This window comes from Notamacropus eugenii, chromosome 2, assembly GCF_028372415.1.
Source record: "Notamacropus eugenii isolate mMacEug1 chromosome 2, mMacEug1.pri_v2, whole genome shotgun sequence".
Taxonomy (NCBI): Eukaryota; Metazoa; Chordata; class Mammalia; order Diprotodontia; family Macropodidae; genus Notamacropus; species Notamacropus eugenii.
In genome coordinates this window covers 92,310,414-92,329,021 of record NC_092873.1, presented here as the reverse complement: position 1 = coordinate 92,329,021, position 18,608 = coordinate 92,310,414, and the positions used below count along the sequence as shown (strand labels likewise).

Below are 18,608 nucleotides of genomic sequence, written 5' to 3'. Positions count from 1 at the left end.
GTCTGTCTCCCTATGCTGACTTGACCTGGAAAAATGGCTCATTGTGTTTTTTTTCCCTTGGTTTTCACATTCAGAACTCACTCTGTTGCATATTCTAGATTGGAGTAGCTGTAATAGGGAGCCAAGTTCTACTTCCTGCTACTCCATCATCTCAGCTCTTCTCTAGTAAATACTTTTCACTTATTCACTTATTCTTCTTAACAGTCTCCCATAGCACTTACCAACTGCACCACACAATTCTATTACTATTGCTATATATCACTCACCCCTGTTTTATACCTTATCTTTACAACTATATTGTAAACTCCTTAAGCCAGGAACCATGCCTGGTCCTATTTCTTTATCCTACACAGAGATCAGGACAGCATTAGGCACACAGGAAGGATTAGTAAATACATGTCAAATGAATGATTAACATATTTACTGACTGACTGAAAGATGAGTATAGGGTTCCAAGAAAAGACAGAAAGACACCACATCATCTATGAATTCTAAGAGTAGGTTTTATTTAGAATTGTACATTAACAAATCCATTGTACTGACAGCCTGGAGGAATGAAGGTGGATAGGACCAGGCAGAGAGCTCCTGGCTCCCCACTCCGGTCCCTCTGTCTTAGCTTCCATTGGCAGGATCTTAGGACTAAGTCAAAGATCAGTATCCTGAGGGCCCTCAATTGTCTGAGGTCAGAAGCCACATGGGAAAGGTGTACCTGACCCCACTGTGGAACCCCTGGACATCCTGGCCTAAATGATTTCTTCTAGCAGATGACTGGTTTCATCCACAGTCCAGCTGTGTAAGTCATGTAGAGGGTCTTCAGGAGCCTAGTTGGTCGGTTCCAAATTGAGTTGCTCTTCTGCAAGGGCAGAGGATTTATCCCCTTTATTCAGGGGCTCCTGGGGTTCACAACTGTTGGTTGTGGGTGTCTCACTGTCCCGGGATCCCCAACGGGTCAGACGCTTCAGAGAGGAGTCTCGCCGGGCTAGCAATGGAGGCTGGAAGCCAGGGAAGGAGCTGCTGGTGGGAGGACGCTTGTCTGTTGGGGGAAAGGGGACAAGAACAGGGGAAGTGTGAATAAGGAGAGAGAATGTATCAGTTTCCTCCCACTCCACCCCATGCTATTATTTCCGCTGTGTTTCCAGTGCTCCAGAGAAGAAGGAATGGGGCCTCAGAGAGCTGGCCACTTCTTTTAGTGGTTCTGTCCCAAATACTATAATAATAACCTTTCACTTCACCTGGTTTCATAGGTATCCCCCTCATGTACTCTATAGTCCAACCCAACTGGCTTATCTGTTGTCACCTCGTACCTAGGATGCTTTTTACACTGTCTCCATCCCTGCCCCTTGCTCTAGCTGCCCTTCCCCAGCTGTCTACCCAGAGGCCTGTGGCAGCCTCCGCACAGAAGTCCCAGGCACTAGCCTCTCTCACCTCCAGGCCGGATCGGGTGCATGAGTCGGCTCATCTGAACATTCCAGTGCTTGACATTGGTGCTGGCCTGGCGAAGCTTCCTCTGGGCCGCCTGCCAGGAAATGAACAGAGCAGAGCTATTACAGGGTCCAAGGCAGAGAAGGTGCCCAGAGGAGGGAGAGGCAAGGCAAAACTGACTCTTGGCACAGTATTACCTTTCCCAGTGAGCTGTACTGGCTGGTGGTAGATATAAGGGACCCAGGGTAGAGCCTTCTTTCCTGAAATACCCCACAAACATCTTGCTCATACCTCTCCTAAGCACTTAACTTGTTCAGTATTGCCACAGTTATTTTCATACATATAACTCCACCTATTCAGGGAAGGTAGGTGTTAATGTCTTATTGAACTCTGTATCTCTCCTAGCCCCAACTCTGTTATCTGTAAACAGTAGGTGCTTAATAAATGTGCATTGAATAGAATGAAATTAAAGAACCAACATTATGGCACAATAAGGAAAGAAAATCACTGACTTTGGACTAGGAGGATCTGAGTTCAAATCCTATATCCACTCTTTATTGCCTATGTGACCTTAGGCAAATATCCTCCCTGGGTCTCATCAGGGAGTTGAACAAGATGGCCTCTGAGGTCCCTTCCAACTCCAAATCTATGATTCTATGATCTTGGGAATCTATAACAATGGACAAGTGCCAAACATACATACACACACACACACACACACACACACACACACACATACACCCCTTATTGTGTCAACTACTCATCTCACGTTTACTTAACAGTACCCTGGGTGGTCAGTTACCTTTTCAAGTACATAGGTTCAACCAGGAACTCTGCTCAGAGAAATGTCTCCAGATATTCCCAGCAACCACCATTGTTGTTAAATTGCAAAGCCTTTAAACTGGGGCTCACAGATCTCATTTTTAAATAACAACAACAATGAAACTCCTGTTCCACTAAAAGTTGATACAGTACATAAAAGGGTAGGGTGGTTGTGCTGATAACCATTTCCTTACCAGAGAAGTAGATGCTAAAAAACAAAACAAAACACCCAATCCTTACATATACTATATACACACATATATAATATACCATATACACACATACACACACATATATACACATACGTATATATATACACACACAAACACATATACACACACATATGTCTTTTTGTTGTTAATCTCAACCAGTGGTTTTTTGGTATTTGGTGAATCTTCTATAATTATATATATGTATATATGTGTATATAAATATGTATATATGTGTGTGTGTGTATACATATATAATCTATATGATCTTTGTAAAATCTTCAAGAAAAAAAGTATGGGTATTTTCCCCTGCCCTTGGCTTATAAAGATGTTGAGGGTGAGGACAGTTTCACACACTTCTCCTACACCCCCTCACAACAGGGACACAGTCGATATTCAATGATTATTTGTTGTAGCTGTATTTGGAGGGAAGCTGCGCAGCGCTGGGTGGATGGAATGCCGACCCCTTGGGGTGATGCCAGGTTCTCACCTCCACGTCCTCATCTGCCCGCTGCCGGTTCTGTCGCACCTGCTCCAGCTGCTGCTGTGCCTGCTGCAGAGAGCGACTCTGGATCTCCATCTCTTGCTGCAGCTCCTGCTTCTCCTGTTGTGCCTGCTCTATATATCGCTCCTGCTCCTCCTTCAGCTGCATCAGCTGCCTCAGCTTCTCCTCCTCCTCCTCCAGAAGCCTGTCCAGGGGTTTGGGAGGTTAATAAGAAGGAGTATAACCTAACATCAGACAGCGAAGTGGTGCAGTGGATAGAGGGCTGGGCCTGCAGTTAGGAAGATGTGTCCCTGGGCAAGTCACTTAACCCTGTTTGCCTCAGTTTCCTCAACTGTAAAGATGGAGCAAATAATTACACTCACCTCCCAGGGTTGTTGTGAAGACAAAATGAGATGATAATTATACAGCACTTAGTATAGTGCCTGCCACGTAGTAAGCACCATATCAATGTTAACTATGATTTTTATTGTGAGCAGCTAGGTGGCACAGTGGATAGACTGTCTGGCCTAGGAAGACTCATCTTCCTGAGTCCAAATGTGGCCTCAGACACTTCCTAGCTGTGTGACCCTGAGCAAGTTATGTCCCCAGTTTAGGCTTCAGTTTCCTCTTCTGTAAAAGGAAGTAAAAAGGAAAAAAAATTCTGGCACCCCCTAACTCAGAGATATAGAAGCATATTAAAGTTTTCTTTTTAGTTCAACTAGAAAGGTTAAAAATTTTATCTGTCTGCCTTTTCAGATTTTCCTGAAAGAAAGAAACCTTATCAGCTCTTGATCAAACTTTTTTGGAAACAATATCCTCCACTAAATCCCTTTCCCCCTTCTCTTAGGACTAACCTCTATCTTTTAGGACAGTATTTAAAAAGTCACAGCAACTAAGAAAATGGATTAAGGGTGGTGGTTGTTGTTGTTGTGTCCCATAGGAGGTTTCTTTCATACTGGAGTGATATGCCATTTCTTTCTCCAGCTCATTTTACAGATGAGGAAACTGAGGCAAACAAGGTTAAGAGACTTGCCAAGGATCACACAGTTAGTTGGTAAGTGACTGAGGCCAGATTTCCTGACCCTAGGACCAGTACTCTATCCACTGCCGCATTCTTCTCATACTGAGCCTGGAAGAGCCAACTGTTAAATTTCTCACCCAGAAAGTGAGCACTTCCACCTCAGAAACTGGCAAAGAGCAGATGCCACACACCAGGGCTTGATTTATTGATTTGCTGACTGTATTGACTTAAGAAAGTGATGGAGAAAATATTAAAAATGCAGATTAAATTTAAAAGCCTATGTTTTGTAAGTTAAACATTTACCAGCACACCCTGACTATGCATACCTTGTGTCTAGTTAAGATGTGTTCAAAGATAAGTTAAAGATCCCTGCTTTTCCCTATGCCCTGAAGGGATTGAGGTGGGAATCAGAGAGAAGTTTCTTTTCACCTTTGATGAAATGAAGAGGAGAACCCTTGAAGGGAACTGGTCAGAGGAGTGAGTGGTTTTATGGTTTTAGGAAAACAGCCAAAGGATGACAAATACTGATTAGATTTAAATTAACCTAAAATTAATTTTTAAAAAATTGCTTCTGGCAGGCTACAACACAGATTATAATCCTTTTTTTTTTTTTTTTTTTTTAGTATTTTACAGTATTAATTTTTTTCTTCTACACAGGGCTGTTATGAGAACTCCAAGATGATGTAGATAAAGAACTTTGTAAATCGGAAAGTTCTTTTACACATGAATTATTGTTATTATTTATTATAGGTAAGATCTACTGGAGAAGCTAGGTGGTGCAACAGGTAGGGTACCAGACCTAGAGTCAGGAAGATCCAAGTTCAAATCTAGCCTCAGACACTTCCTAGTTGTGATACCTGGGTAAGTCACTTAACCCTGTTTGCTTCAGCTTCCTCATCTGTTGAGCTGGAGAAGGAAATGGTGAACCACACCAGTATCTTTGCCAAGAAAACTCGAAATGGGTCATGAAGAGTTGGACACAACTGAACAATGGTGATCTATCTACTGGGGGTGAGGTTGGGGTAGGGACAAAAGTGGAATGGGATTAGGTCTATAGAACAGTTAGGGTGAGGTAAGTCCCAGTAGACCCAGGGAAAGGATTGAGAATGGGCTCAATTAGGGGAAAGAGCAGAGTGTCCTGGTTGTTTGCAGGTGCAACCTACCTGGTCTGGGCATAGCGCATGGACTCCTCATCCTGGCGAGCCTTCACCTCTAGCTGGAGAGCCTCCTGTAGCCTCTGTTGCATCTCCTCCAGCTCAGAGATACGTTGTCGTTGCCTGATGGCCTCTTCTTCCTTCATCTCCATTTCTGCCTGCATGGAGGCTCGTGCCTGATCCAGAGGAGGAAGCACAGGGTCACCAAGGGGGCAGCAGAACCAGTACATAAAGGAACAGAATTTCTGAGGGCATCGAGTCAGAAGCCCAATATCATAATAGCCAATCTACTGATTGACCACTCAACAGTTATTTATGAAGCACCTACTATGTGCCCAGCACTGTGCTAAGCACAAAGACAAAAGTGAATACAATCCCTGCCTTCAAAGAGCCTAGCTGAGGAAGAAAACATGTACATATATAGAAATCTGAGGCTACAAAGGCAAAGAGATTTTGGGGGAAAGATTTTAGCAGCTGGAGAGAATGATGTAGAAGGTGGTGTTTGAGCTGAGTCTTAGAGAAAAGGAGGAATTCTGAGAGGCAGAGATGAGGAGGGATTTCATGCTAGGCACAGGGGGGGCAACAGACTGTGCCATAATAATCTTTTTCAGAAGTCCTCCTGAGATGCCTTATGGTGACATGGAGGAGATCACAAGATGCCAGATTCTTTTTTTTAAACACGTTTCATTAAATATCTCCCAATTATATGTACAATTTTTAACATTTATTTTTTTTAAATTTTGAGTTTCAAATTCTCTCCTTCCCTCACTTTTATAATCAATATAATTGTTTGATTGAGATATCGATTATATATGTGAAGTCATGCAAAACATATTTTCATATTAGCCATGTTGCAAAAGAAAATGCAGACAAAAAAATCCAAACAACTCAAGACAAAGAAAGAAAGTTGTTTTTTTTTTTTTAAAAAAAGCTTCATTCTGAATTCAGAACTCATCATCTGGAAGTGAATAGCATTTTTCATTTTAGGTCCTTTGGAATTGTCTTAGATCATTCTCTTGATCAGAGTCACTGATCTTTCACAACCAGTTATCCCTACAATCTTGTTCTGACTGTATAAAGTATTCTTCAGGTTCTGCTCACTTCACTTTGCATCAATTCATATAACTCTTCTCAGGTTTATCTGAAACCATATTGCTCATCATTTCTTATAGCACAAAAGTATTCCATCACAATCATATACCCCAACTTGTTTAGCCATTCCCCAACAGATGGGCATCCCTTCAGTTTCTAGTTTTTTGCCACCACAAAGAGAGCTATAAATATTTTTGTACAAATAGGTCCTTTCCCCATTACTTTGGTGATCCCAGATTCATGAAGGCTATGTTAGTAGAGGGCAAGTCCAGGTAGAAGTGTATTCCCTTGTCTTTTATCCCTAGGTGTCTGTATACATATATGTGGTATCCTTTCGGGCAGAGACTATTTTCACTTTCATCTTTCATCTTTACATCTTTACGTTATTTAGCACAGTTCCAACATAGCTCCCTACTCCCCTAATTTCTGAAGAACTGATAATAGGATTACAGTTTGATTTCATACCAAATAGAGATCCCTGAAGACCATATATTGGCTTAAAAACCCCACAAATTAACATTATCTATTTTGTACTGAATTGTCATTGCATTATTTATTTTGTGAAACAGTTCTCATGGGACAACTAGCTAGGTGGCACTGTGGATAGAGGTCTGCCCCAGACCTGAGATCAAATCTAGCCACAGACACTTACTAGCTGTGTGAATCTGGGCCACTTTACTTAGTCTCAATTTCCTCATCTGTAAAATAAACTGGAGAAGGAAATGGCAAACTACTCCAGTATCTTTGCCAAGAAAAATCCAGATGAGGTAATGGGGCCAGACACGATTGAACAGTGACAATAAAACATCTCCCAATGACATTTTAATGTGGTCGGGACTACACTCTGGAGTTTTGCAGCTTTGGCCATCTGGCGGGGTATTTGACAGCCCTGATCTAGTGCAAACTCCAACTTTGACAAAGGAAACTGAGGCGCAGACTTGGCCAAAATCACACAGTAAGTGTGGGAGCCGGGATTCACATTCAGCTGCCGTGATTCGGTCTACGCCGCCCGCCCCAGAGGGGTGCGGGGTCAGATTCCCCCGCTCAGCCCCGAGCTCACCTGCTCAGCCTCGCGCAGCTGTTCCTCCAGAGCCTCCTGAAGCTCCCGGTGCTGGCTGCGCCTCCGCTCCTCCTCCTCCTGCAGCAGCCGCTCCGCCTGTCTCTGTGCCTCCTGCAGCAGCTCCAGCTCCTGCAACTTTCTCTCCTTCTCCTCTTGCAGCTGCTGAAGCCGCAGCATCTCCTCCTCCTTGGCCAGTCGGCGCCGCTCCCGCTGTTCGCGCTGTTCCCTGCGTTTCTGTTTCAGGTCCTTGTGAAGGGAGGTCTTCCCCTCAGCCTGCAGCCGGATGGCCGTCTGGATTGCTGAGGGAGGCAGCAAGAGCCACAGGGCTCGGTTAGGGACAAAGGAACCGGTCAGTGTGCGAGTCAGTGAGCCTAGGATCAGGAGGTAGGTAAGCTACGTGGGATACTCAGAAAGGAACTAGAGAATGACAGATTTCAGAGCCAGAACGGTCCTTGAGACATCATCTTATATATCTAGGCAAGGAAGATTAGACCTGGAATCATGAAGATGTGAGTTCATATCTGGCCTCTGACACTTAGAAGCCATGTGACCCTGGGCAAGTCACTTAATCTCTCTGGCTCAGTTTCCCCATCTGCACCATGGGGTGATAATAGCACCTACCTGCCAGGGTATGGTTAGAATAAAATTAAATATTTGTCAAATGCCTTGCGAGCCTTAGAGAACTATACAAATGCTTAGGAGGAGGAAGAGGTAGTAGTAGTAGTAGTAGTAGTAACAGCTAGATAGCTCAGTGAATAGAATGCTGGACCTGAAATCAGGAAGACCTGAATTCAAATCTATCCTCAGATACTTATTAGCTGTGTGACCCTGGGCAGGTCACTTAACCTCTGTTTGCCTTAACCCACTGCAGAAGGAAATGATAAACCATTCTAGTATCTTTGTCAAGAAAACTCCATGGACAGTATTAGCATACTATGGTCCACAGGATCAAGAAAAGTTGGATACAACAGAACAACAACAGTAGTGGTTGTCGTAGTAGTAGTAATAGTAGAAGTACTGGTTATGGTAGTAGCAGTAGTAATAAAAGTGTTTTGTAATTCCTTAAGTGATATATAAATGTTAGCTATTATTATCTGGATCCATCCCTTACTTTGAGCCAATTAAAGCCTTATGAGGCCCATTTTACAGATGAAGCAACTGAGACCCAGAGAGGTGACATGATTTTGCTTTTCTAGTAAGTGGCAGGACTGAGGCCACAATTCCAGTTTCCTAGTTGTTGTAGTGAGTACTTCTGTCATTATTACATCACAGAACTGACCTGCTGTCCACTCCTGACGCTGACGGGTATCTGAAGCACTCATTTCATATGTACGTGTTGCCGTCTTCACACAGAACATGCAGCGTTTCCCATCCCGGTCAGGTAGCACCTGTTTGGGGGAGATGGATCATCATCCCTCCTCACATCACCTTGATCTGACTGATCACCTTGGGCTGATGCTTGGTCAAGTGTTACCTCTTAGGTGAAGACTGTCTTGACCAGCACAGCCCACAGTGATCTTTCTCCTGGGCTCCCACAGCACCACACAATCAGGACTTGTACACTGACTTGTAGTGAGAATTCTCTTTGTGTGTTCATAGGCTCTTACGTCTAAAGCAGGGGTTTATAGACTTTTGGGGGGGTTTAGGATCCCCCAAGTTTCCCCATCTGCACAATGGAGGTGATAATAGCAAACTTGGCAGTCTAGTGAAACCTGTGAATCCTTTCTCAGAATAATGTTTTTAAATGCATAACATTGAATACATAAGATTACAAAAGAAATCAATTATGTTGCAATTGTTATCAAAATAATAATTTTTTAAAAGTTCACATACCCCTCACACACAGCTTGCTTGGAGGCTATCTAATCCAACCCTCTCATTTTATAGCTAAGGAAACTGAGGCCCAGAGAGGGAAAATGATTTGCCCAAGGTCACCTAGCTAGTAAGTGTCAGAGGACCAAATTTGAGCCCAGGTCTTCTGACTTCTTTCCTTGTCCTATGCTATTTCCCTGATATGCATAGTAACAGTTTATACTCCTATTGCACCCCTCTCCTAACAGTTTTGTGATATAATAGAATTATCTCTATTTTTTATTATTCTCATTTTACATATGAAGAAATAGGCATAGAAAAGTTACATCATTTTTCCCCAGGGTCACATAGCTACTAAATGTTGGTCAGGATTTGAACTGAAATCTTCCACTATAAGATCAGGGCTTCTTTCCACCATTAATCAATCAATCAATAAACTTTTATTGAGCACTAGTATCTACCAGGCACTATGCTAAGTACTGAAGATACAAAAAGAGGCAAAAGATAGTTCAAGGTGCTTGCATTCTAATGGAGGAGACAACAAACATGTATGCACATACTATATATAAGAAAAATGGGAAATAACTGAGTGAAAGTACCAAACCAGACATTCCCCAAAGAGATCAACTTATGAGCTCCATGAGAGCAGGAATAGTATCTTATACTACTTTGTATGTCCCACAGGGACTAGTACAGTGCTGGGCACACTGTGAGTACTTTACATAGGTACTCAGTCCACACTGAACTGGCACACCAGAGGATTGATAGCGTTGCCTGTTCTAGGTTTTTCCTTGGTCTGGATCTTCAGATACTGATTTAGTCCTCTGCTTTCACAGTACTAAATACAGCTACATATCTCAGTGGACAGAGTGCCAGACCTGGAGTCAGAAAGATCCAAGTTTAAATCCGGTCTCAGACACTTACTAGCTATGTGACCCTGGGGAAGTCACTTAACCCTGTTTGCCTCAGTTTTCTCATTTATGAAATGAGCTGGAGAAGGAAAGGGCAAATTGTCTTTGCCCAGGAAAGCCCAAAGAGTAAGACAAGATTGAACAACAACCATTGTACTAAAATATGCCCAAATCCTTTTCATTCCCCTACCTCTTAGTCCACCCATCAACTGTGCCCATTCTCCCATTTCTACCCCCATTCCTGACCACCCCAATTCCTCTGGGTAACCCCCTTGCCTCCATGTTGGTCCTGAAGGTCAGACAATCTCTAGAAATTTATGTAGAAGACAGAATCAGAGCCCTGAAAAGGATCTTAGAGGTCATCTGTTCCAATTCTCTTATTTTATAGAAGAGGAAATTGAGGTTCACATTCCCCTTTTTTCTGCTGGCTTCTCACCTCCACACAGCACTGGGTGTCCAGGAGAATAGTACCCCTCTTTTCCTTACACTCCTCACTTCCATAGTAACATAGGCTGCCTGGCAATAACTGGAACCACCGCTCTGCCCAGTTGCGCCTCAGATGGCCCCTCTTCCACAGGTAGCCCTGCATGGGGAACAGGGATGCTGTTGAGCCCTTGTTCTCTCCCCTCTCCCTGCTCAGAGCCCTTCCCTTCCCTGTCTCACCTGCTTCAGCACATCTTGGATGAGCTCCTGGTAGACCTCATGGATGGCCATGCTGAGCGTGTCTTGGGCCACACCTCGAAGGCAGCGACCCGAGTTGATGAGCTCCAGGAATTGCCACACACTCAGCCCACCTGGAGATTGACCCTCCTGGGCCAGCAGCTCTTCCAACTCCCCAAATCCCTGCTCTAGGCTCATGCTGCTGTGGACCTTCTTCAATAGGTATTCTACCTAGGAAGGTGGGAGAACCAATGAGAGAGGGCAATCAGCCCAGAGGATACAGGCAGGGCACCCCTGTGAACCAAGGGCTTAAAGTGGAAAGGTGATGCTGGGATTGCTAAGGCCCAGGGACGATTCCTGTGTCCAAAGTATGGATTCATGCTTCATCAAAATAGAACATATCTTCCCCTACAAGAAAGTAAGGGAGGGATAAGGAGCGGGGGAGATAAAAGAGAGGGCAGACTGGGGAAAGGAGTAATCAGAATACATACCATATCAGGGTAGGGGGGTAGGGAGAGATGGAGAGAAAATTTGGAACTCAAAATCTTGTGTAAATGAATGCTTAAAATTAAAAATTAATTAATTAATTTAAAAAAAAAAGATAGATAGAGCACCTGGCTATGTGACCCTGGGCAAGTCCATCTCAGTTTCTGTCCACCTCAATTTCCTCATCTGTAAAATGAGGATAAGGAGAGAAACTATTTCCCAGGAATAATTGTGAGGATAAAAATGTGATATTTATAAAGTGCTTTGCAAACCTTAAAGCATTATACAGATGCTAGCTATTATTACTATCATTGATCATCATCAATTATTATTAATAATCACCAATTATTAATAATTATAAAAATAATAATTATTAATCATCGATTAATAAACAATAATTACCAGTTATTATGAATAATTATCAAGGGGTTGAGCTAAATCATAGGATTGTTCAGTTCAGTTTTTTTTTAGTCTTGTCCAACTCTTTGTGACCCCATTTGGCGTCTTCTTGGTAAAGGTACTGGAGTTTTTGATTTGTCATTTCTTTCTCTAGCTCATTTTACATTCTAGGAAACCAAGGCAAATAAGGTCACCCAGTTAGAAAGTGTCTAAGGCCAGACTGGAACTCAGGAAGATAAATCTTCTTGACTCCAGGTCCAGCACTTTATCCACTGTTCCATCTAGCTGCACTAAAATAGTAGGGTTATTAGTTTGTAAATTGGGAGGGACCTCAGGGGACAAGCACTTCATTTTACAGGTAAGAAAACCAGGGAAGTTAAGAGATTTGCCCAAGATCACACAGGTAGAAGACATCACGAGCAGGATTTGAAGTCAGGCCCAGTGACATCAGACCCAGTGCTCTTTCCATTACCCCATAGTATGCCCAGTTCTAAGGTTCCTCTGACAATCTATGATTCTATAACTAGTGAGACCCTCCAGGAGACCCAACCTTTTTCAGAACTCTACCCAATCCCCATGCACTTCAGCTTAGAATTCTTTCCTTTCTGCTTAAAGAAATAATGATGATAAAAAGCTGGGGGTACCAGGAAAGGCCTAATGTGGAAGGTAGGATATAAGCTAAGTCTTGAAGGAAGTCAGGAGTCCTGAGAGGTGGAGGTAGAGAAGGAGAGCATCTTGACATGGAGCACAGCCAGTGAAAACGCACGGAGATGAGAGATGAAATGCTGTATGGGAGAAAGTGTGCCAATACTGCTACATAGGAACATATCCCACAACTTGTTTCGCCATTTTGACTATAATAAATACCCAGATTAACCACAAAGGACCTATGAAGGAAGACGCTATCTGTATCCAGAGAAAGAACTGATAGAGAGAGAAAGAAAAAAAGTTACTTTATCCTATATTTAAAAGGAATGACAAGTTGTACATAATAGAGTTGCAGTCTGATGTGCAATCATCTTTTAAAAATTATACCATGTTATGGAAAATCATCTCATAAATTAAAATTTTTTTAAAAGTATCTTATGCTATGGATACATTCTTCATTTCCACCCAACCTAAAAACACACGAAGCATTGAGGAACGCCAGAAAATAGTTCTTGTTTAATTCTTCAAGAATAAATGAAAGATCCTCATTAAAAAAATTACTACTGTATAGGAGAACACATGAAAGCCAGTAATGTGTAATATAGGAAGTGGTCATACTTGGAGCCAGGAAGGCTGGACTTCAGATACCTGTGACCCTAGGGAATCATTCAACCTTTCTCAACCTCAGTTTTCACATCTCTAAAATGGGGATAATAATAGGATCTACTTCATAGGTTAGTTGGGAAGATCAAATGAGAAGATATATGTAAACAGCTCTGTAAACCTTAGAGCACTATGCTAATATTAGCTATGAGGATGATGATAACGAGGATGATGGTGGTGGTGAGGAGGATGGTGATGAAGAACTTTAAATCCTCTGAAATGGAGTTTATATTTGATTCTAGAGGTAGAGAGCTTTTATTATGTCAGGAAGAGGGAAAAAATGGTCAGATGAGTTTTATGATAATCACTCCCTTAGTTGTGTGGTGTTTATATTGGAGAGAGAAGATACTTGAAGCATGGGAAAGAATTAGGAGGCAACTGTGAAAATTTATAACCCAACCTTCCCATTGTGGCAATCTGGTTTTCCATCCCCAATACTCTCCTGAAATTGCTGTCTGTAGGGTTCCCGCTGATCTCATGGCCACATTTAACAGTCTTTTTTTTTTTCCAGTGCTCTTTCTCCAATTGCATCTGGGTCTATTACCTCCCCACCTCCCACTTCTGAAATAATTTCTCCTTCCCTGTGAGAAGATCTCCAATTTATCCCATTTATATGTCTTATTTATACATAGTGGTTTGTATATTATCTCCCTATTAGACGGAGAGTTCCTTGCAAACGGACCATTTTTTGCCTCTCATCATGACTCTGGGGCTTAGCACAGTGCTAGGCACAGGAGGCCCTTCATAAATGCTTGTTGGCTTGACTTATAAGGCATGTTTTAATATGTCAGCGATGCTGCCCCCACCCTTAACTCTGACTAATCTTTCTCTGTTTCCATTTGCCTCCAATTCCTCAAGTGTGAGTAACCCTCAACTATCAGTGGACATCATCACTTCTCTTTTGGTAACCTCAGCCACACCCATGCTTCAATTATCACCACTACAAAGGTGACTATGGGCAGCTAAGCAGTTCCTAGAGTGCGAGGCCCTGGACATCCTCCTGAGTTTAAATCTGGTTTCAGACACTTGTTAGATAGTTCTATGACTCTGGGCAAGTCACCCCATTTGCCTCAGTTTCCTCATCTGTAAAATGAACTGGAGGAGGAAATGGCAAACCCCTCCAATATCTTTACCAACAAAACCCCATAAGGAGTCACAAAGAATGGACTGTGACTGAAATGACTGAACAGCAATGCAGATGATTCCTCAATCTATAGCTCCACTTCTGAATTCTGGAGCTCCATCCAGCCTAGCATTTAAAACTGCCAGCTGGAGATTTTTTCCCTGAATCCCCTGCTTCCAACTCAGATGTCCAAAAGTAGGCCTATCATCTTTCCCCTCAAAACCCACCCCTCCTCCTCATTTCCTTGTAGCTGCTAATTCTATTGCTCTTTCAGTCATCAGGGCTTAATCCTTAGTCATCTCTGACTCTTCCATCTGTCATAAGTCCAATCAGTTGTAAGTCCTGTTGATTCTCCTTCTATCTGTCCCCTCCATTCTATTCCCTCTAGAATGAACCTTTGTGACCTCTTTACTGGGCTATTGCAATTACCTCCTGGCCAAATTGTCCCACTTCTCTCCTCTCCTCCCTTTCCAAGCCAAACTCAGTGGCACAGCAACCTAGAGTCAGAAAGACTCATCTTCCTGTGTTAAAATCTGGTCTCTGACACTAACTAGCTGTGTGATCCTAGGCAAGTCACTTCACTCTGTTTACCTCAGTTTCCTCATCTGTCAAATGAACTAGAGAAGGAAATGGCAAACCAGTCCAGCATCTTTGCCAAGAAAATCCTAAATGGGGGCTGAAACAACTGAACAACACCACCAACATGCTGCTTCCATGGTGGGCAGGGACCAATTAATTTCACCTTCATGTCCTCAGTGGTTCATGGCTGACCTCATGGTTGATGGTTAGCCAGTCAGTCAACAAGCATCTATTAAGCACCTGTAATGTACCAGGCACTGTGTTAAGCACTAGAGATGCAAGAAGGGCAAAAATATCCTTGGCCTCAAAGTTCACATACTGTCTGGGAGACAGACATGAAAATAAGCAAGGATATACATATGTACAGAGTGGATGGAAAGCCATCTCAGAAAAATATCTTCTGCTAAGCTCTTCTGCAGAAGGTGGGATTTGAGCTGAGTCTTAAAGAAAGCAGCAACCAAGAGGCAGAGGTGAGGAGGGAGATCATACCAGGAGTAGATTCTAGCTAGGACAAAGGCGTGCAGGCTGGAGATGAAGCATAGTGTATGAGGAAAGCAAATAGGTCAGTGTTTCTGGATTGTTGTAAAATGCAATGAGAGGACTAAAGTAGCAAAAGTTTGGAAAGACAGGAGGAAGGAAGTTTTTTTTTCCTTTTCTAAAAATATACCATTATTTATTTATTTTTAACATCCTTTTTTAAAAAATTTTAAGCTCCAAATTCTCCCCTTCCCCTACCCACTGAGAAGGCAAGCAATTTGTCAATTAAACATGTGAAAATATGCAAAACAGGAAGTAGGTAGGTTTTAAGTAAATATATGTTAAATTGTTAAAAGTTAGAACAGGAAAGGACCTTAGAGATCTTATAGTTTGACTCCCTCATGTTACAGGGAAAGAAACTGAGGCCCTTAAGGGGGGAAGTGACTTATTCAAGGTCACACAATAGAGTTTGGGACACCTGGGACCACAGCCCAGGTCTCTTTTTCCATTACATCAATCTACCACTGGGAAGGAAAATGAGGGGACTGGGGGTGGGAGGGTAGAGAGGGTGGGGCACAGGACTGGGCCAAGAAAGCCTCTTGCAGAGGAACAGGAAGTGGTTGGGCTACATGTATCCTGCTGCTGCGCACAAAGTTGCTGACGATTTTGGGGCAGGTCATAGAGAGCAACTTAGTATCTTCAGTCAGGTCTCTCTAGAGGCAGCTCTGGTCAACAGGGTGTTTGTCTGAAAACTCACCTTGCTCCTTTCAAACCTAGCCCCACCCCACCCTAACATACAAGCTGGGTTTATCTCTTTTCCCTGCCCCCCACCCATGACCTATCCCGTAGCTTCTGGTAGAAAAATAACAAGAATAATACAGCAGAAAAAAATAGTGGATTGGGGAGATGGCGTATTCACTCTGCTACTAATTTTCAATAATCAATAAGCATTTATCAAGTGCCTGCTGTATGCAGGGTACTGTGCTAGGCAGTGAGGATACAAAGAAAGGCTGAAGACAGTCCTTGATCTCAAGGTGCTCACAGTCTGCTTAGGGAGACAATCTTATGTACAAATAAGATATAAATGGGATAAATTGGATATATATATATAGATTTGTGTGTGTGTATATATATACATATATATATCTCCAATATAGACTGGAAAAATTGGAGATAATCAATAGAGGGAATGTACTATCGTTAAAGATAATCAGGATAGGCTTCCTGTAGAAGGTAGGATTTTAGATAGAACTTGAAAGAAGCCAGTGGAGTTGAGGAGGGAAGCATACCAGGTGTAAGGGACAGCCAAGACAAAGACATGGAGACCAGAGATAAAGCATAGAGTATGAGGAAAGAAGAAAGAAAATAGGCCAGTTCATTCACTGTACCTTATCTTTTATGTAGAACCTCACATTAGGAGTTGGGGCTAAATGGTCTCTAAGACCCCTTTAATCGTTTTAGGATTTGGAAGAGCATTATATAATTAAACAGTAGTTAGGTGGCACAATGCATAGAGTTCCAGGCCTGATGTCAGGAAGACTCATCTTCCCCAGTTCAAATCTGGCCTCAGACACTTACTAACTGTGTGAGCCTAGGCAAGTCACTTAACCCTGTTTGCTTCAGTTCCCTCATCTATAAGGTGATTGTCTTTTGTTCTCAAAGAAGACCATGACATCAGGAAGATGATGCCATGACTTGCAAGTGAATTGGATTTAACTGAGGGAGGGCTGTTCCAAGTCACCAGCCTTACTTTCTCCTTCAGAGTCATCTGGGTCCAGTGGTAAGATACAGATCAGGAAGACTGGAGATGGCCTCACTTTGTCTATAAAATGAGCTGGAGAAGAAAATGGCAAAGCACTCCAATATCTTTGCCAAGAAAACTCCAAAAGGGGTCACAAAGTCAGACAAGTTTGAAAAGTAACTAAACAAAAATAATTAAAGGCTTGTCTTATGAGTGATACAGAAGGCAGACCTAGAAGCAATGGGTGGAAGCTACAAGGAAGTGAATATTACAAACAGCTGTGAAAATGATTTTTTTTTCTAAAGAGCAGCTCTGACCAGTCACCACTCTTCTCAATAAAGTGCAGTGGTTACCTATTACCTCTAAGATCAAATGTAAACTCCACTGGCATTTAAAGTTTCAGTTTCTGACCTTCTCACCCATCTAAAACCACTCTCTCCAAAGTTACCAATCATCTCCTAACTGTCAGATATGATGGGGTTTTTTCTCCCTCAGGCTTCATCCTTCTCCATCTGTCTGCTGCACTGGACACTACTGATCACTCTTCCCTGGACACTCTCTTCCCTGGACACTCTCTTCCCTCTAGGTTTTCCTGTTGCTGTGCTACCTGTTTGACTGTTTCTTTTGCGTCTCATCTGCTGGCTTTATCATGTATATGATAAAGGTGTATGTATTATACCTGTATCATGCCCCCTAACTGTGGGTATTCCGCAAGGTTCTGTCCTGGGTCCCCTTCTCCCTCATTCCCCTCTCTCAGTAACCTTTTCATATCCCATGACTTTTAACAATTGCAGAGTGTAATGGGGGACTGGCCAATTGTGAGGTAAGTACAGTCCTTAGAATACATGCAATAGATTCTCCCTGCTGCCAACTCACTTAGGGGGATGGTGGTTGGTGAATCTGGTTCTGCAAGTGTGTGATAATGCATTGGGGGGGCCTGCTCTGTTTCAAAGCATGTGCAGCTATTATGTGATTATTTCTGGTCCGCTTACTATGTGATTAAAAAACAAACAAACAAACCAAACAAGTCTTTTCATTGGCTGCTAAGCTACAGCCGGCCAATTGTTTCTTTCCTTCCTGGTGGTGACTGAGGAAAGACCTGTTACAGGGCTCCAGGTGGGGAGAGAGGTCTCAGGCTTTTTAGCTCCCCACATGGCATGACCATGGGGGTGTAAACACATCCAGCTTTTTTCTTTGTGTCTTTGCATTTGTTCTTCCTTCGCGTAGGTGGAGCGTTGGAGATGTAAAGGACTAGGCTACATCCTTGTGAGGTAGAAGAATTAAAAGGTGAATTTTAGGCACCTAGGACAGCAGAGACACAAAGACTGGAGATGGAGTGTGATATGTGTGTGTGTGTGTGTGGGTGTGTGTGTGTGTGTGGATGTGTGTGTGTGTGTGTGCACGCGTGCGTGTTAAAAGAGCCATCAGAGGTACCCAGAACTAGAGTCTATCCAAGAGATCGACAACTGAGTCTACTGAGACATTCAGTCCCAAGGAGCAATCAGTGGGAACCAGTTCAACGCTGAACCAGTCTAGTAGACTAGATGGTTGTCTTGAAGTATCCTTATCCATACCACACCTAGAAGTGACCTTGGGGGAACAGATGTTCTTACTTAGCATCAAAGAATTGGTCTTCAGGAGATTTTCAAACCAGCTTGGGAGCTGAAGGATATGCTATTATCTCCATGCAGATGATTCACAGATCTATATATCCAGCCTCAGTTTCTCCTCTAGGCTTCAGTCTCTCCAATTGTCAGCACCAATTGTCTATTAGACCTTTCCAAGTAAATTTTCCATAGCCATCTTAAATTCACCTTGTCCAAATTTGAGGTCATTATCTTTCCC

The 18,608-nt window shown here is 42.8% G+C and overlaps 1 protein-coding gene across 1 annotated transcript in view; it reads right to left on the bottom strand.

The window, feature by feature from the left end:
* Positions 1–485: 485 nt before the first annotated feature.
* The window catches only part of DEF6 (DEF6 guanine nucleotide exchange factor), a 42,750-nt gene continuing 24,627 nt past the window's right edge, over positions 486–18,608 (bottom strand). Inside the window, exons 4-11 of the mRNA XM_072641843.1 lie at positions 10,651–10,878; positions 10,424–10,570; positions 8,544–8,652; positions 7,265–7,563; positions 5,122–5,288; positions 2,944–3,142; positions 1,426–1,516; positions 486–1,033 (exon numbers count right to left, since the gene is read on the bottom strand). Coding sequence (XP_072497944.1) covers positions 822–1,033; positions 1,426–1,516; positions 2,944–3,142; positions 5,122–5,288; positions 7,265–7,563; positions 8,544–8,652; positions 10,424–10,570; positions 10,651–10,878 — 1,452 coding nt within the window. The 3' untranslated portion in view covers positions 486–821. The remainder of the gene's footprint in view (positions 1,034–1,425; positions 1,517–2,943; positions 3,143–5,121; positions 5,289–7,264; positions 7,564–8,543; positions 8,653–10,423; positions 10,571–10,650; positions 10,879–18,608) is intronic.